The sequence below is a fragment of the Pavona decussata genome, unplaced genomic scaffold, assembly GCF_977016875.1.
Source record: "Pavona decussata unplaced genomic scaffold, jaPavDecu1.1 SCAFFOLD_9, whole genome shotgun sequence".
NCBI lineage: Eukaryota > Metazoa > Cnidaria > Anthozoa > Scleractinia > Agariciidae > Pavona > Pavona decussata.
Window position 1 is genome coordinate 4,457,693 of NW_028145432.1, and position 20,084 is coordinate 4,477,776.

The window sequence follows — 20,084 nt, forward strand, 5'->3', positions numbered from 1 at the left end:
ACCGCTTCAGGCCGTTGACAAGGGGTTTGTCTTCTTTTTATTCTCATGGTAATCTAAATGGGTAGGCATGCAAATAAGGCTAGTTTCTGAGACACTGATTAAATTTAACTGAAGAGCATCGAATAACAACAAGAAACCAACCAACCATTCCTTTTGATTCGTCGCACGTCTTGTTCAAGGTTTATAACCGCCCGGTGAGTTTTGAGTTATTTTTTATTGCACGGCTTTTGCTACACTTTCTTATGTTGGATACGAAATTCGTAAGCAGGTTGTAGAGTTGAGATGTAAACATTTCTGTTCCTCGGGGTTGGATGTTCTTTAGTTCAGGTTCACCCCGTTCGGTATTAGGTTTCGCAGTTATTTCCCAATCATTAGGAGAAAGAGAGAGAGAGAGAGAGAGCGCGGCGATGCAGGGCGATTCTCCTAACAATTTACAACAGCTCAAATTTCTTAAAAGAAGTTTTCAAGGAAATGTTTATCTTTCTCACATCCCCGGGTCATCCCTAAGCGGAATAAATTTGGAAGCTTTCAGCACGGAATCGCCAATCTCCAGTTAACACCCAAACGCATCTCGCAACTTCACAGGCGTCGATCGATCACCTATTCAAAATAATTAAAATCGAGTCCTGACGTTATATTAGATCCATTCAAAGACGATTTTCACCTCACATACCTGTGACAAAACATATGCATTGCTTTCTCAATCAATGGTGCATAAAATTCTGCTCCGCCGGCCTGGATCCACGCACGCAACTCTACTTACCGGCAAAAATCAGCTAACAGCATCAACTGGTAATTTACAACGAACAACTGCGATACATTGAATGTTGGATCAAGTAAATTTTTGGTACTCGTACATTATGAGGGAACAAACACAACGCTTTCTCAGACTAGCTGTTATACACACCCAGCTCTTCTACTCAAGGCTCTACGCATCAGCAATTAGGAACTATGCTTTCTCAGTCGGTCTTTGGCCAATGGTCAGTGATGCATAATTAGGGAAATGATCACAACTCTGACTGACTATATAAAAGTACTCAGAGAATATAACACCCAGCAGTTTTGCTATCATCACATTGATCGTATAAACTTAAAAATATAGATATATATGTTGAGCCTGATCCCATATGATAGCTGCAATCTCCCAACCGCAAAGAATATCAATATTTTCACAATTATCATATGGAAATCACTCTTAATCAGGAACACGGTTCACCCTGAATACGGACACGCAAAAGTGTCCGTATTATCCGGGTGTCTGTATTAAGCCGACGTTCAGAGTAAACGTCACGGATACGTGTTTTATTGATACAGAGCCTCAAGCATACCAACAGAACGTTGTTACCTGCACTTCTAAATTCCAATTCGATCTGGAAAGTGTCCCCAATTAGCCGGCTCTGTGCTAAATACATTGACGCGATTTATTTATCTATTTATTTATTTATTTATTTATTCGCAACCTCCCTACTGTACAGTGTTTTATGGATGGATGGATCAGGAATTTTCTTTTCCAATTCGCCACAGATTGTGAAAAAAATGAACAAAAGTCAAGAATTGTCCCAGTCTTCTTCCAACGCGACATCTGAATCCCGCTAACTTGTGGCCTTCAGGGTTTGCAAATACGACACCGGTTGAACAGGTTGAATGACTGTTCAAAGACCCACTCATACAATTTGGCATAGAAAGTTTAATCAGTCTAGGAAATCTCATGCAATATTGTTAGACTAACAGACACTGGGGCCAGTGGAGTAAAAAAGACCAATTTTTCGAAACTATGGCGGTCTTTCAGATGACATACTTCTGAAACGAAGTCGGTGACTCCCCTGTTTTTGGTCATTTCCAGTCTGACACAAGTAACTCATTGCCTAGCCATATTAAAAGTTAAGTTTAATAAAAAAAAATCGATTCTAGAAGACTTCCGCTCATTAAAATAGACTGACACTAAAATTAATGTTCTCTCAGTACTTCAAACGCGCCTTACAACGTAGTCATCTAAAATAGTCTGTGACTTTGCTCTGCACTGACATTTTCAGTCTGTGGTTCAGCCAGATAGGATGGACTGAATATTAGACAATTTATACTGTGCGCAGATAACCGGCTGCGTATTAAGCGCGCTAATGTAAGAGAAAATATATCAGTTTTGGTCGGAACAAAGACAACTTTCCGTAAAGCAGGGTGCCCCTGTATTCCTCTCTTGATTTTCGTTTGACGTCAGTGCTCTTTTGAAAACGAAGGTCATATACCTGACAGATAATTTTTAAACATTGCACGAGCATAAGGCGATACACTAGAGAATGAACACAGACATGATAAGTGTGGTACATGTAGTCATATACCGTGAAATCAGGCATTCACCCACGCATTCACGCGAGCTTTGTATCCTTTTCAGTAGAATATGGTTATGCTCCTAACAAAGGCAGTGGTCTTATTTATTCATGATCAGTTTGATGTTTGTGATCCAAGAACACTCATCTTCTGTAAAACGCGTCAGTAACAATCGCTTCCGGAGTTCGTACATTAACTTGGCGGTTTTTACGTGGGAAACTTTGAAAGGTTTGTGCTGTCTCGTTCGCTCAGTCTCGCTTGTGAAATATAAATAAGCTGAAATCCGATTTACCAACCAAACATTTGCTCAAATGCCAGCTTCCAGCCCACATTTCCCCCCAGATCTCATTCCCAGTGCACAAATTTAATGATCAGATCCCGTTGCAGGTCATTTTTTAAAATTTTTTTCTTTATTAATCCAACTCTAGAACTGAAGGTCATGGCAAGAAATGGATATAAGAAGATCAACAACGATGCAGATGTACAAAAAGACAGCTTCGTGTCTCTTCTTCTCTTTCAATGGATGAACATCGTCTTCAAGACGGGAAATGAAAGAACTCTTGACGAATCTGACTTCATACCTCTTTCAGCAGAAAACACCACTTGCTTTCAAACTGAAAAACTTGCAAGAAAATGGAATGAAGAAATCACAGATAGCAAAGAAAAGGGAAAAAAACCCAGACTTTGGAAAAGCGTTATGAAGATGTTTCCTGCTAAAGATGTTCTAATCCTTATCTTATTTGGCACCTCGAATGCAGTTTGTCGCATTCTTGAACCGTTACTTCTTGGATATTTCATGGCGTCCCTGTTGTCAACTGAGTCACAGCATAGTTATCGCCTCTATGGATGTGCTTTAGCCATGCTCATTACGTCTTTGACCCGTGACCTCTGTTCACACCAGTTTGCATACAGAGGTGAAGTGTGGGGTATCAGAATAAGCAGCGCCCTCAAAGGACTAATTTACATGAAAGTAAGTTAACAAAAGCTTATATATTAAACATAAAGAGCAACGGTTATTTAAAAAAGACAATCTAAGGCACAAGTAACCCGATCGTCTATAAAGCCCTAAAATATATATTTAAATATTCTTCACGTGTTAGTTAAAGGGCCAAGATCACGTGGTGAGCCTGCGCATTAGGTGTAAGGAAATCTGTCAAAATTCTAATGGTCTTCAATGTATCTGATATGAAAAAGAACCCCAAGTAGTGGGCGCGATCACGTACAACAGCTACATGGGGAAACAAACTCCGCTTGTGAAGTTACCTCATAGCCTGCGAAGCAAGCGTTTCCTCCTCTCCCCTCCATACTTCCTCCGTTTTTTCGCTCTGTCCCAGTTTCCGCACGTTCATTCGGCGATAAAGGCACAAAACCACAACGGAAACTTTTTCTACGCAGGCTAATAAGACTAGAAATTAGATGAATTACTTTTTACTTTGTGGGTTGTTTTGGGGGACATCAGCCCATTTAGTCCTTTTTCCTTTCAACAGAACATCGTCACAACGATTTACAAACTAAGTGATTCATTTAACATTGCTGTTCATCCCACTCATCCTCAGCCGCCTCACTCTTTAGTCAGTGCACTCAGTTTCTCTTGCCATGGAGTTTATTTGTTGACAAGCAAATCTGTCTTTTTTTATTTTCAGACGCTTCTTCTTCGGAGGGATGCGTTATTAAAGTTAACCACAGGTCACATAATTGACCTTGTCTCGAACGATGTTCAACGATTGGAGCAGGAAGCTATCAAGTGGGGTTTCTACTGGGTGATGTCGTGTTTTGAAATAGTTGTAGTAACATTTTTTACTCGTCTATTTGATTGGCTGGCAGTCTCTCCTGGGAATTCTTTTTCTGTGTTTTCTTGTGCCATATTTCGCTGGATTGTCATTTGCTGGAGCTACACTGCGCTTGCGCATAGCAGCGGTTTCCGACAAGCGCCTCTCGTTGATGAACCAGGTGGTCCGTGGGATACGTGCCATCAAAACGCATGCGTGGGAAGATCAATACCAAGAGAGAATAAAACATTTAAGAAGGTATGAATAAGCCCTGAGTATGCTAGACAGTCTACAAGTACCTAGAAACTAGAAATATATATTCATAAAGTCATGGAATACAGCAGTTAGTTTGTTCCCTCCATAAATGTATTGAGCGCTATGCTTGCAATTGGTAAGACGTAATGAGCGCTAAAATATTGCCCAGACTTGAATGACATTGTTTCATACTTCTGGACGATCGTTCTCCTGAGAGTACTGTCTCCTTAGTTCATCTCTTCGATTCCTGTTGCGTCTTTGATATCTGGCGTTATCTTCATACGTCTTCTTCTACCTTTACCCCGTCTAGATGGGATGGCCATGGTTCTATGTCTTCTCGTATTCATCTCTTTGGTTGTTCTTTTGCTTGGGTTTCGTCTGTTTCGTCTTGAGATTCTTCCTTGTCCCTTTTCTGATCATTGTGCTGCCCAACTTTACGTTTCTGTTCCTGATGTCATCCCACCTGGACCAGGATTTTGGAAGTCTCGAAGATGATGCGTATATGGAATAAGTCTCTTCCTTTTGGCGTTCCTGAAAGAACCGCCATATCGATATCCCCTCGTTAGCGAAGTGGTCCGAAACTGTTCTTTCCGTTCTCATTTTCCTTCTCAAGATCGTGACCTTCTTGTGCGACTTGTCGACCTCCTCAAGTCCCGTGTGGACAGAGGTGTTGTCTCTTGTGTCAGGCCTTAAAATTCTGATCTGGCTGAGTTTACTAAGTTCGATTTGGAAGCTGCAAGGGGGGCCCAGGTTCGTTCTCGAGGGAGATGGGTTGAGGAGGGGGTGTCGTCTTCAGCCTATTTTTTCCGTCTTGAGAAAAAGAGGTCTGCTGATCGCTGGATCTCTGTCAGTTGATGGTGCTTTTTTCTCTCATTCTGAAAGCTTTTGCTGTTCTTTCTCTACTTTTTACTCATTGCTTTTCACTTCTTGTCCTACTGATTCCTCTGCTTTCCGGCGCATCAGGCAGAGGTTTTTGAAGTTCGCCTTTTCTCGACGACTGTTATACTTCTCTCTGTGGGATGGCCTTCCCATGGAATTCTATGTTAAGTTTTGGAGTGTGCCTGCAGCTGATTTGGTGTCTTCCTTGGATTCTTGCTATAATTTTAGTCGTTTGTCTCTCTCTCAGAACAGAGGTGTTATTGCTCCTCTTTTGAGAAGGGTGATCGTCTTGATCCATGTAATTGGAGGCCGATCACTCTTCTTAAAGTTAATTATAAACTTGCTTCGAGTGTGATCGCTGTTACCGGGCTTCTCAAGGTAATTCATCTTGTCGTTGCTAAGGATCAGACGTATGGAGTCCCTGGACGTTTTATCGGAGGGAATGTGGCTTTTAGGCGGGATGTCGTGGACTATGCCGCCTTATCCAACGTGCGCGTTGCTCTTCTTTCTCTTGACCAGGAAAAGGCCTTTGACCGTGTTGACTGGGATTTTATGCGGGCAACCTTGCTCAAGATGGGTTTTGGCCCTTCCTTTCTTCGGTGGGTTGATCTGTCCAAAGTTGTGTTAATGTTAATGGCTATCTTTCTTTGTTCTATAGAGAACACTCTTGCCTCTTGGAAAGGCCACTCTCTATCATATAGGGGTAGAACCCTTGTGATTAATGCTTTAGCTCTTTCCAGGGTGTGGTATGTGGCTTCTCTAGTTCACACACCTCCATGGGTTTCATCTGATCTTTGTAAGCTTGCTTTTGATTTATTCTGGAAGGGCAAACGTGATGTCGTTCCTAGTTCTGTTATTGTTGAGCCCACTTTTGCCGGTAGTTTTAATGTTTTCGATGTTAAACTTAAAGTCTGGTTTTTAATTGTTCAGTGGGCAAGCATTTTTCTGTTTCCTACTGGTTTCGTTCTGTTTTTAGTGCTTCTCCTCTTCATGTTTTGTCAAGTCCGTTTCGCTTTAATCCTCGGGCTCCACCTCCGTTTTATTGTTTTCTTCTGCTGGCGTGGCGTGCGATGGACGGTGCTTTTTCTTCTTCTCGTTCTTGTCTTGTGATAGGTTCTTCCTCTCCCCGTCATCTCTGTGCGCCCTTTGGTATGTCGACCAAGTTTTGTTAGTATGTCTATCTGTTATTGTTGAACATCAGTCTACTCCACACTGTGTTGACAAGTTTCTTCCCTCTTATGGAGTTCTTTATTGGCCTACCACCTGGCGGCAGCCTTTCTTTTCTTTTTTTTCTTTTTTATCTCGATTGACCGTCTTTTGTCCTTTGGTTACACGTTATATTTGCCTTGTTTTTGTGATCCTGTTTTGGAAACTGCCGCGAATTTGTTTTTTCGTTGTCCTCTGGCCCAGAGTGTCCTGTGGTGGTTACAGACTCTCGTGTCCTCGTTTTCGCCTTCCGTCCGTCTCTCCTTTGTACGTCGTCACGTCCTATTTTTCAACTCTGGTGAGTTGAGGCGTGTCCCGCGTATTTTTTGCTATTCGCTTCATTGTTGTAAGTTTACAGTTCTTCATTTGACTTTCTCGTTATGACTATCGTTTTCGTGACGTTCGTCCTGGTGATGATGATGTCATTACGAATGTTAAGGCACGCGCTGCTTATCACCTTTCTACTTTTATTTAAGAGGTTTCGGTTCCGCCGCCGTCGTCGTTAGTTTCATCGGCAGTGGAGTGCAAGCGGTGTTGTCTGTTCTGTTGTTGATGCTTGTCTTTCTCTTTGCTGGTAGGAACTCGGTGACCCCGTTTCTTCGGGGTGAGTCTGTTGAGTGAGTGTGTCTTTTTTCCTAGTCATTTTAGTTGGTGGCACTGGGCTTGCTTGAGTGAGTGTGTTTATGTTTTTGTCCTAGTGGCCTCCATTGGTCACACTGGGTTTGCTTAAGTGAGTATGTTTTTGTCCTGGTCGCCTTAATTGGTTGTACTGCATGGGTTTGCTTGAGCGAGTGTCATTTGTCCTGGTCGCCTATTTGGTTGTACTGGGTGTGTTTGAGTGAGTGTGTTTATGTTAGCAGTTCCTTCCGTTTTTAACTTATTCTTTTGTCCTGTTTTGCCCTGTGAATGTGTTTGTCCTGTGCTGTGTTTGTAGTTAGCGAAGTTCGATCCCTCGGTGACGTTTGAGGTACTGGTGCACCACCCATTTAAGGTGAACCTACTGTTGTGAGATGCGATTAGCCGGTATGTTTGGTGGGCATTGAACTCACCCTACGGGGGCCCAGCCATTCATCTTAAACACAAAAAAACCAACCACCTTCGGGCCGTGAAAATGTGGTCGTAATAAAGAGGGGTCAGATTAACGTGGCTGTAAAACTAAAACTAGTAAATGACTGGAATTTCAATTCGTTCGGGACACAAATAAGTAGTCGTGATAACGAGGTGGTTGTAAGGTGGGAGGGGGGGCTCCACGCTAAAATGTTCAACTTTGCTGCAAATAGATGACCTTTCCTGCATGAGAATGTACGCGTCCTGTAATATACAACACAATGTAATGGCTCGGTGTTTCGACCGCTTTACTGCATGCTCGGGTCTTCATAAGGAGATGACTAGATGAGGTCAACTGACATTTCACATAACCAGGAGCGGATGGGCTCTTGACGGAACCTCAGTCTACTAAAGTATAGTAGTGTCCCGTCCTATTAGCATAAGGGTGCTATTTATCTTTATATATTTTGTCTCTTTTTATTGCAGACAAGAATTAGGCTTCATCAATACGAAGAGCGCCGTTTTATCAGGTGTTGCTGCTTTGGAGTACACTTCAACGCCAATGGCGACCCTGCTGTCTGTAATCACTCTGGTACTAACTGGTCAGCCTCTTACTCCTGTTAATGTTTTCACGCTTGTATGTTTTATGGGCCTATTAAGAAATTCCATTTGCTTGCACGTGGCTTATGGTTTGCTGGAATTATACGACGCGTATGCCTCGCTGGCCAGAATAGAAAACTTCCTTGTTTCAGATGAGAATCTATCTTTAAACTGTGATTTTAAAAGCGGTAGTGACAACGACAGAAGTCTTCTAAGTTTAAAAACAAATGATCGGATGGATCTTCCCGTAGAAAATCAAGCGATTTCACTACCAGGTAACATGAAAGATTTGAAAAAAACAACGATTTTACGGGTGACGGGGCTTACAAAGAAACAAACGAAACGCGAAAATGAGTTTATTTTACAAGATGTCGAGTTTACGGCCCAGTCGGCAAGCTTAACGGTTATCACTGGACCTGTAGGGAGTGGAAAGTCTACTCTTCTCTCAGCAATCGCAGGCGAATTCGAAGATTCAACAGAACAAATAAGCTACAAAGGAGCTCTTGTGTTTGTTCCTCAGATAGCTTGGATCTTCTCTGGAACTATAAGAGAAAACATTCTGTTTGGTGAAGCATATGATGAAGCCAAGTACGCCAGAATTATTGACGCATGCGCCCTGAACCTGGACATCCAGCAGTTTCCTGACTGCGATCAAACGATTGTCGGAGAACGCGGTGAAGTTCTAAGTGGAGGTCAGCGGGCCAGAGTAAGCTTAGCACGCGCAGTGTACGCTGATGCAGACCTTTATCTGTTGGATGACCCCCTGAGTGCTGTGGATTTCAAAGTTAGCAAACATATTTTTGAAAAATGCGTCAAGGGCCTCCTGGGTCAGAAAACGCGGCTGATTACCTCACATCAAGAACAGCACATGCGGGAAGCCAATAACGTGATTGTGCTCCACAAGGGTCAGGTGTTGGGACAAGGAAGCTTCACTGAGTTAAAAGAAAAATTTATTCTGAATAAGACGGTTGACCCACTTTATAAGAAATTGGGCGAAAACAAGCCAAAGAACAGCACAGATTGGGAAAACGATGAGAAGGATGAAGCTTCGGACAGCTTTGGTAGAATTGCTCCCCAAACCGATGAGGCCCAAGGTCTCCAAATTTCAGAAGAAGATCGCGTAATCGGAGTTGTATCATCTGAACATTACTGGAACTACTTTAGGAGCGGATTGTCTTCCCTTACGATGTTAGCAATAGGCTGTTTATGCATTATTAGCCAAGGTAAGTAACGACAAATTTGTTCACGGCTCTGAGCTGCTTGTTCGGTTGCCGGTTGAGAAGTTAGACTGATTAACAACTAACTGAAATAACAGCAATCATAATTTTCAACTTAATTTATACCTTTTAGCATCAGGGAGACACGTGCACAGCTATATCGGGGGTCAATATATAATAAAAACAGGGTTTGTTAAATAAAATTAAAGTGAACTCTTTTGACATACTTCCGGGGATGCCTTGTATTTCCAGCTTACTAGTATACAGATTTCTGTAAATTTTGTTTTGATACGCCGTTCCGGTTCCCCATCAAATTTCAGGAAACAATTCTTCGTCCTGATTGCTCGTGAGATGAAACACGGTAGTAGTGAATCATTGATGTCTGATCTTCTGCTTTTTGTTGTTGTTTTTTCAGCAATGATAGTCTCCCCTGATGTGTGGCTCTCTTTTCTCACAAAGATGCACCCAGATGCTCAGCAAAACAAGATAAACCTTATTATCTATGGTTGTTTGGTCGGTTCATCTCTGATATTCGCCATCTTTCGAGCATATGCATTCCTGGTGGCTTCTGTGAAATGTTCTAAGCGTCTTCATGAGAAAATGGTTGGGGCTGTTTTAAAAGCACCAATCCTGTTCTTTGATTCAAATCCCGTGGGAAGAATCATGAATCGGTTCTCTAAAGACATCGGCTATTTGGACGAAGTATTACCTAAAATCTTTCTAATATCCATCCAAATGTTTTTGTTTGTGGTGACGGGATTTCTTGTTCCTGTCGTCGCAAATCCTTGGCTTCTATTTGTTGTTGTCCCGTTGATTGTGTTCGCCGTGTGTATTTCAAGGTATTACTTAAAGACATCCAGACAGATCAAAAGGTTAGAGTCGATTTGTCGTAGTCCCGTTTTTTCTCATATTTCGGAGACCGTTGATGGGCTGGACACGATTCGGACTAGACGAAGACAAAGAGATTTCCTGGACCGGTTTTACAGGTATGTAAAACTTTCAGAAAAAACGATGAGATGCAACATTTTTCGTGATGGGTTAGCTCTCGGGCATTTTTTTCGCTAAAGTTCCTGAGCCTTTACAACGATCCTCCAACAAAGACTCGGGTTTATTGGATACAGATTTATAGCTGTTCAGGTTTTCAACTTCAGTAGCTAAAGTAGTAGCCCAGGGATTCACAGCAAGTGAATTCCCGTGATCATGACGTTTCGGTGAGGAGCATAACGAAGACGGTGTCCAATTATAAATTAATTAACAATGTTGTGACATTTTAATCGTACCCAAGAGATCCTCGTTTTTATTCTTTTTGTACCTCAAGCTATCTTGTTGTAAGGGGAAAGCAACTATATCATGCCGTGCCACGGAGAAATCTCAAGGTTGTACCCTACCATTTAGTTTAATTTTTGTTTTGGATTCCCCTCGGCCGCTTTCTAAATCTTTCCAGGCAAGGTTTTCGTCCAATGTCTAGATTACAAATTGAAACCATTTTTAAAACGTAATGTCAGGTGCCGTCCGTTAAATTAACAGCCATAACAAAACAAAGGAGACCATGACCATGGCTTCCTGAGTAAACAAAATTAACAAGATCTCAGAAAAATTGAAAAGCGGAAAAAATGACCCACGCTCAAAAGACAAACCACAGTAATCTGCTCCTAGAATACAAATTTTCGCCTCTATACGAGTTTGGTTGCAACATATTTTCCACGGGTTCGTCGAATTCGGCGGACGCTAATCATTTTCGTGAATAAAAATATAGACAGAATTGGATTCCAGTCAGTCAAATTATCATTATATAGTTCCCTCCCTCATTTGAGGAAAGGTCCTTTTCAAATCCTGGCAGTATGCAGGACGTTTGTCCTATGAAGCTAGTTTAATGTCCTACATGTAGCTCCCACGAGTCTAGTAATCGGAAGGTCTTGGGTTCGACTCCTGATAGGAGCACTCGGATTTCCTTTTCCAAGTACGCCTCTGTCATTCACTGAATAATAAATCATTCTCAAGATTCATACAGATAAGGGCGACCGATTCCGAATTAGGACCATTTTAAAAGTGATCACAGATTTCTCGTTGCAGGTATCAAGATGTTCACAATCAGTCATTAATTATGGTGGTGGGAGGTGGACGATGGCTTGCTTTCCGTTTGGACCTGCTCGCGGCACTGTTGATTGGCGCAGTGGCCCTTGCTGCAATTCTGGTGTCTCAAGACGCGGGTTGGTATTGTTTAATTTGTTTATTTACTTTCAGGAACGATCAAGAAAAATCAGCATAAGTCAACGAGATATTGACGTTTTGATATTTTTATCTTAAAAAAAGAAATTCATTTTAAAATATCACTTTAACACAAGGGGAGATTTACCAAATCACACTTGAACAATTCCAAAATAAAAATGTAAGTTTTGAGAACAATGGTTAATCCGGATTTGGAATCCTGGTGTTTTATGGCATAATCCTCCAGACAGCTGAGTTTAATCATTTGTCTCACGATTGAGTCATATAGATGTGGATCGCGACGTTTCCACCGCTATACTGCTGGTCTTCATCAGGCGATGGTGCCGATTGATTGCGTAACAGCATTAATAGCACCTTGGTTTGTGTTGATTGGTGCGTTTCGATCCTCTCTTAGGCTGTTGTTGATTGGAGGATTTCAATCCTTGCCGTTCATACAATTATTATTGAATACATTATTATTGAATAAATTGTTCCCTCGGCCGTCCGCTTTGGTACCGATCCGCTGTTGTGTTGTTTGATCGTGGACATCCTCGCTTCTGGAATTTCAATTCCATTATCCCTGTTGATGTTGTCGGGGTGAAGTCTTATGTTAAAAGCCTCTTTAACCCTACGGGTGTACCAATGTGGTCAGTGTGGGTCGCATTGCTGTGTTCTGAAACGGCGGAGGATTGGGTTCGAGCAAGATATTAGTCCCTATCGTGTTCTTTGATCCGTTCAAGCATAGATCTTCCCGTCTCTCCAATATAGACCTTGCCACACTCGCAGGGAATCTTGTAGACTACTCCGTCCTGTTTTGAAGGATCGACAGTGTCCTTAGGTCGCAGTAGGTGTGATCTAAGTGTTGTGTCAGATCTGAAAACTGTCCGTATGCCCTGCTGTTGTAGGCAACGGCGAAGAGCCTCTGATAACCCTTTGACCTATGGTAGCACCGCAGTAGATTTAATTTCAGGCGCAGGTTCTTTTGTGGTTGTTTGTTTCTTTGTTTTCGTAATGTTTTCCACAAACGAAAACGGATAACCGTTAGAAACAAGAACTGATGAGAGGTGTTTCTTTTCTTGAGAGATAACTGATGGTTTAGTTATGAGGTGTTTCGATCGATCGTACAGGCACTTGACAGTACCGTGTTTTACAGATTGTGGCTCAATCGTGACTCAAACGATTAAACTAGGCTATCATTTCAAACCACGATGACGGACACTTTTCATAATAAAATCCTACATGTACCATAACTTCAAATTTCGATATTTCACTTTTTTACCAACCGTCTAGACATTAATTCAAACATACCTCGAAACTAGCTTGGACCAGTCATTGAAGTCCTTTCGAGACGTCGTCGAAGGCAGCAAATTTGACATCAAATGACATCAAGTTAGGGTTAACTTGCCTGCCCTCCAAAATTCAACCAAACAACCCTTTTTTCCTCTTCTATTTGATAACATCTGTCTGCAATGTTCTTAACTTTTTGGAAAAAGGAAATATTACATGGGAAAAGTTCATTTCCAGGCTAAATAGACTGGTAATTTGCACACGCATTTTGAGGCATTTGAATTACACCACCTTTCCTTCGAACGTAACGGACGAATTAAGTTACAAAAAAACTACGAAAATTTCCCAATCACTCAATGTAGACTTTTTTCTCCAGCATTTTTTTTTTTTTTTTGAGAAAAAAAAAAGAAATTGATTACAACTGGGAACTGGGTATGGAGAACACGAATTAATAAAGCAGTTGTTGTGCATGTATTATGGTGCATTGTATACTCGGCTTTGCAATTTCTTCACCAATAAAATGCTCTCTCTTTTTATCAACCAGCCTTTGCCGGACTTGCCTTGGTTTACGTTACACAGACCATAGTCTTGATACAATACACTGTTAGAAAAACATCAGACGTTGAGAATTTAATGACGTCAGTTGAACGAGTCATTACGTACACCAAACTAGAATCTGAGCTTGGATACAAAGAGGAACGACTTCCACCGAAACACTGGCCACACGAAGGAAATATCACATTTCAAGATGTATCACTGACATACTATCCTGGAGGACCTCAAGTGTTGAAGAAAATTAACTTAAGCATCGAAGGAGGAGCAAAGATCGGTGTTGCAGGCCGCACGGGTGCAGGAAAGTCATCTTTTGTGGCAGCTGTTATGCGCATGCCAGACGCAGATGGGGAAATAATACTTGATGGAGTTGGAATAAAGGAGATCAATCTCCGAGAAGCTCGGAGATGCACATCCCTTCTTGGCCAGCACCCTGTCCTTTTTAGTGGATCAGTGAGGAAAAACCTCGACCTTATGGAGCAGTTCAAAGACGCAGATTTATGGCGAGCCTTGGAGGATGTGCAACTAAAAGATTTCGTGCAAAGCCTGGAGGGACGGCTGCATTACGAGTTGTTGGAACAAGGTGCAAATGTCAGCGTAGGAGAGCGACAGTTGATCTGTTTGGCTCGTGTGTTGTTGCAGAGGAACAAGATCATCATCTTGGATGAACCAACTGCGCATGTGGATCCAGACACAGAACAAACAATCTGGAAGGTAGTGCGTGAGAAACTGAAAGACTCCACAGTGATCACTATAGCTCATCGTTTGAACACAATTAGAGACTGTGACAAGATTTTGGTTTTGAAAAATGGAGAGGTTGATGAATTCGATAGCTTTGATGCACTGGTGATTAGAAAAGGAAGCACCTTAAGTCAAATGGCTCAAGTGGCGGGTATCTAGAACTAGCTGACGTTTCGTAAAGCTCCTCATTTACCAATTAGTTTTTTTTTTTTTTTTGTATTTTATTGATTTTTTTTTTATTAATTAAAGTTGTTTACAAGAATTGATTCAGACAAAGCGGTTGTATATAGCTAATTACAAAGGTTTTATAATTAAAATACAAACAGTAGGAAATTAATAGATGAGACAATAAATACCAAAAAAATAATAATATTAATAATAATAAATAAATAAATAAACTACAAGCTACCAGATGAACTACAATTATTTGAGTAGAAACTTTTTCCACTTAGCGTCGTGAAAAGCACGTTTACCATTTGATTCAGCAATCGTCGTTTCAATTTGATATATTAGGGATACTTTTGCAAGATAGGTTCTTAGTGAAGGCGGGTAGCCTTTATTTCGACAAGAGTAAATATGCTGTTTCGCCAGAATCAAGAAATGATTAAGAAGATGAAAGTCTACTTGCCTTTTCCAGATTCCAAAAATTTTGTCAATCTCTGATAACGCTTCCACTTTGATATCTATCATATTGAGCCATTTAATTAAATCCTGCCAAAACTTGTTCGAGTAATCACATTCTATTAAGAGGTGTTCAATGGTTTCACTTTCTCTTTTGCAAAATGTACATAGACACGAAGATACCAGGCCGATTTTATGGAGAAATTCATTCGTCGCTAAATACCTATGTAACACCTTAAACTGGAATTCACGTGATTTGGAGTCTACAGTCACTCTAAAGGGAATACAATATATCTCTTGCCAATCTAGTTGATAATTATATTTTTCCGAGTATTTTGACTGCGCGGTTGGTATAATCTCGACCTTTGAGCGGGCTTCTTTGTTAATATTTTTCGAGATAGCTTTATCGAGACGAATATTGTGACCATTCAAATGTAACTGAGCAATATTGGGAACCGAAGAATTGGATTCATAGTTATTGCATATTTTTAAATGATGTCGCCACTGTGTTGGTATTGCGTCTATAATCGCCATAAGCTGAAACTTTTCTTTAGGTGTAAATGACGCACTAGCCATAATTTGAAAGCCTGTGATAACATCATTCCCATCAGTCTTAAGATCCTCCAGTGTAATTATTCCTTTTTCAAACAATGCCTCGCAGAAAACAGACTTGCCTTGTATACAGATAAACTTATTATTCCAAATAACTGTGTTGTGTATCTCTTGGCACAATGCTTGTTCTGTTAACTTATTTGCGACTGAATATTCTGCGAAACATCGGAAACACTCTTCATAATATTTGGGTAATTGAATACATAATTTCTTTAGATCAAATGCACAACGCAAAATCAATTTCGATCCCACATTCTTCATATAATGGGATAGGATAATCTTCCAATTACTTTGTTGATTCTCAGCAAATTTCTTACAACACATGATCCTTTGACTCTTTATTATTGATTCTAGATGGGGTGCTTTCAGTCCACCTTTATCCAAGTCAGATATGAGAGATAAACGTTTGACTTTGTCTTTCCCTTTCCAAATAAATTTAAAAAGTAATTTGTTGACCTCTGTCACGATATCTTTTTGCACGCAAATTAAACCGGCACGATACATGAATATCGGTATCACAAATGTCTTTACAATCTGAATCCTCCCTAAAATAGTTAGATCTCTCCACTTCCACATTTGTAACTTCTCTTTGATTGATCTTAAAATCTCATCAAAATTTAACTTTTTCCTCTGACTATCATTATATGTAAAATGCACACCTAAAATTTTAATCGTGTGCTTCACGCATATGTTTTTGGAGGAAATGACGGTTGCGGCCATAGAGGAGACATGATTACCTAAAAACATACATTCAGTTTTCTCGAAATTTATTTCGAGTCCAGAACACTTATTGAACAGATCAGCAGTATGAAGAAGAACTTCAAGAGATCTGATATTTCTCAGAAAAGCTGTGACGTCATCAGCAAACATTTCTAATTTAATTTCTTCCTTGCCTACTAGAATTCCTTGAATGTTTTTATTTCCACGCACGGTGATGGCAAGGGTTTCCAAACAGATAATGAACAAATATGGTGATAGAGGATCGCCCTGTCTAACACCTCTACGTATGTTGAAAGGGCCTGTCGAAAAACCATTATTCATGACCGAACTAGTTATATTTTGATAGAAGGTCCTAATCCACCGCATGAAAGTAGGACCAAAGTTAAAAGCGGATAGCGTCTCTAACATAAAATTCCTATTAATCGAGTCAAAAGCTTTTTTAAAATCTATTGCTACCATTAAACCTTGGATCTTTTCTCTTTCTGTAAATTCTAAAATATCATCTATTGCTCTTACTGCATCAAATATAGACTTTCCTTTTACATATGCATTTTGATTGTAGTGTACTATATCGGGTATCACCTTTTGAAGTCTCCTTGCAATTGCTTTTGATCCGATCTTTGTGTCTAAGTTTATAAGTGAAATCGGTCTCCAATTTGAAATTTGTCTCCTGTCTTTTCCTTTCTTTTCTATAAGTGTTATAATCGCTTGCTTTTGTGAATTCGATAACTCGCCATAGTCAAAGGCACAATTTAGACTTTCTACTAATAACTTACCTAAGATACCCCAAAATGTTTTATAAAATTCTACAGTAAGTCCATCATTGCCTGGTGATTTATTTTCTTTGAAAGACTGAAGACTTTGAAGACATTCTTCCACTGTTAGTTTGCCCTCACACGTAGCTGCTTTCTCTGACGATAGTTTAGGGATTTCAGGATGTCGGAGGAATAAATTTGCACAGTCTGGCACGTTACCCTCACTATCGTACAAAACAGTGTAAAAATCTTCGAGTTCGTTCATAATTATCTTAGGATCTGAGCTTAAAGTTCCGTTTTTAGTAAATACTTTGCGAACACAGCTTTTAGCTTTTTTGTGAGATTCTAGACTTAAGAAGTACTTAGTGTTTTTTTCCCCCTTCTCATACCAAGACGCTCTAGATCGAATGATAGCACCCTTTGAGAGATAATCAAAATGCGCGTCGTACTTACTTTTGAGAATTTCAAGCTGCTCAAAATTTTCTGTTGACGGATCGGCAGCGCACTTTTTCTGATAAAATGTAAGAGACGTTTCAATTTCAAGTATTTTTGCTTTTCTTAACCGTGCTTTTTCTTTACTGTATTTCAAAGATACTTGTCTAATTCTATATTTTATTAGATCCCAAAGCACTCTTTTATCATTTACATCTTTGAACTCCTCAATCCAAGCTGGGACGCTGTCCGTAATAAGTTTTATGTACTCTTCGTGAGACTGAGACTTGAGACTGGGGCTGACTGTCATGGCGGCCAGGGCACGAAAGAGCTAGCTCCGTAAAACTTGGGCGTCCTTATCTGTTTAACCTTATTGAATTGGTATGCGGTGAGCTTGAGTAGATTAGTAACGGCAGTTTACAATTTATTGGACTAGAAGTATGTCAAAAACGTCAAAAGCCAAAGAGAAAAAGCGGTTGCGAAGCTCAAATTCGTCAACTGGAGAAGTAGTGGACGACTCGCAAATAATTGAGAAACTTATAAGTATTCAGGATAGAATTGAGAACGGCTTCACCAAGATTAATGAAGAAATTGCAGCCCTAAAACTTGAACTTAAAAACGACATAAAATCTGTCAGAGAGGATCTAAACGAGGCTACAAAGTCCTTAAACGCAGTTTGGGAGGAGGTCACTTTGCTACAAGAAAAGAATAAAACCCTACAACAGCAACTCGACAGTACCACAGAAGAGAATGCGAAGTTAAAGGAGGATTTGGAAGCCGTAAGAGTTCGAATGGTGAAGCAAGAAGACTACTCCAGAAGAGAAAATTTGCGCTTCTACAATATCCCAGAAAGCGCTCAGGAGACGAACGAGGAATGCATTCAAAAGGTGAAGCAAGTCTTATCCGATCTAGGTGCACCTTCGGACATCAAATTTCATGCCATCCACCGTACAGGAAAGCCCAATACTAACTCTGGAGCTTCCTCGACATTAGAAGGAGAGCCTCGCCCGAGACCGATATTGGCACGTTTTGTCTCTCGCATGGATTCCGAGTCAATTTGGTTCAAGAGGAAAGAGCTTCGCAAAAATTCGCGCTTCGCCACCGTGTCAATTGATAAAGATCTCTCACCTGAATCGGCAAGAGAACGAGCCAAACTTCGAGTTGCCTACAGGAAAGCAAAGGAGTTGAACATTGAAAAAGTGTTTATTAAAGGTAAAAATCTGATTATTAACAGTAGTAAATACTCGGTGAACACTTTGCCGGAATATCTTGTAGCACATCAAGATGGTAGTAACAACTGATCAGCCACTTTCTTTTTTGATGCAATATTTTGTGTACCTTTATTTACTTTATCAGTACGGCGCTTGTGCTCGGTGAAAATCAGAGTTGTGATAAAATTTGCATACCATTTAAACACGTATTTAGCATATTCAAACAGTTAAGTTCGCCACGGTTTCTTTTCGTACCTGGTATTGTTATAAGTCCAAAGTCTCAAGGGTCTTATTTAGGTTTAAATCTCAAGACCCTTTTAGAACCTCATTATTATTCTTTTGTGTGGGTGTGAGTGTGTATTGGTTTTGTATGTATGTGTCCTATTGTTTCCGTGTTTGGTGTAAAGGCGGTTATCATGAAGCTACCGTTTTGAAAATAATTTGTTTTTTTGACACATTGATTATATATTTGCAAGCAGCAAGGAGAATGTAAATTTTAAACTTCTTTCACTTAACGTTCGTGGAATTCGATCGCCGGAAAAAAGGAGAGCTTTGTTTGTCTGGTTAAAAAAACAAAAAGCGGATATAATTTTCCTTCAAGAAACATATAGCTCGAAAGACATTGAGAATATATGGAGAACTCAGTGGAGTGGGAAAATGTTTTTCGCGCACGGAACAAACCACAGCTGTGGTGTGATGACACTCATAAGGAAAGATTTAGATTTTGAAGATGAATCGTGCCTATGTGATCCAGCTGGGAGATTTATTATTTTAAATGCGACTGTGCAAGGAGTTAAATATATTTTTGCCAATATTTATGCACCAAATAAAGTGCGTGATCAGTGCACATATTTTAAAGATTTACAGGAGAGGTTGGATGGTATAATCTCAAGCCCTGAGCAAAAAGTTGTCATTGGAGGCGATTTCAATGTCACTTTTGATTCTAATTTGGATTGTCTGGGTGGGTCGCCAGCCCAAAAAGAGTCGGTTAAGGTACTTGAAGAAATTTGTTTTGATATGGACCTCGTTGATATCTGGAGAATAAGAAATCCGGATGGAAGACTATTTACTTGGAAGCAAACAAGACCTTTGATCCAAAGAAGACTTGATTTTTGGCTGATTAGTGACATCTGTCAAGATGAAGTTGAACAAGTTAAAATTATACCCTCTATAAAATCAGATCATTCAGCAATTACACTACTTTTCAATGGAATTGAAGAACAGAGACACGGTCCGTCCCACTGGAAATTTAATTCTAACTTAACTAAGGACGAAGATTTACCAATTAGTTGCTGTTTTGAAATAGTAGCAAAATGTTCCCAAAACAGTCTAACACAAATGAGCTCAAGATATCTTGCTTTAAAGTTTAGAACGAGAAAGTAAAATTAATCATGCGTTCATGTTCACCATAAAACCTTCAATGTGGTCATTTCACGTCGTTATTTTGCAGAGAGTGACAAAGGAATGTGCCAAAGTTTATAACGCACGTGCAAAGCCTGTGTTTTGCTTATCAAAACTATTGTTTTCTGTCGTTCTCGTTGCCGTCATCGCCGTCGCTGCTGAATGTCCCTATTTAGAAGTCTACTTTGGGCAAGCTACCGCCAGTTCATATAAGTGAAACTTACACACTTTCTTAATTAAGGAATT

The 20,084-nt window shown here is 40.2% G+C and overlaps 1 protein-coding gene across 1 annotated transcript; it reads left to right on the top strand.

The window, feature by feature from the left end:
- Positions 1-14,257, top strand: LOC146488676 (ATP-binding cassette sub-family C member 4-like). The gene is made up of 7 exons (XM_085116862.1): positions 1-194; positions 2,754-3,295; positions 3,969-4,352; positions 7,968-9,304; positions 9,714-10,284; positions 11,372-11,508; positions 13,338-14,257. Exons 3-7 carry the CDS (start codon positions 4,267-4,269, stop codon positions 14,243-14,245), a joined length of 3,039 nt encoding a protein of 1,012 aa, XP_084972988.1. The 5' UTR covers positions 1-194; positions 2,754-3,295; positions 3,969-4,266; the 3' UTR covers positions 14,246-14,257.
- The last annotated feature ends 5,827 nt before the right edge of the window (positions 14,258-20,084 follow it).

What these genes read in the sequence shown, in the direction of transcription:
- LOC146488676 (XM_085116862.1), top strand. Translation starts at nt 4,267, where the DNA reads ATGAACCAGGTGGTCCGTGGGATACGTGCCATCAAAACGCATGCGTGG. An exon ending in TTCCTGGACCGGTTTTACAG is followed by an intron (nt 10,285 to 11,371) that starts GTATGTAAAACT and finishes TTCTCGTTGCAG; the next exon opens with GTATCAAGATGTTCACAATC. An exon ending in TCTGGTGTCTCAAGACGCGG is followed by an intron (nt 11,509 to 13,337) that starts GTTGGTATTGTT and finishes TTTATCAACCAG; the next exon opens with CCTTTGCCGGACTTGCCTTG.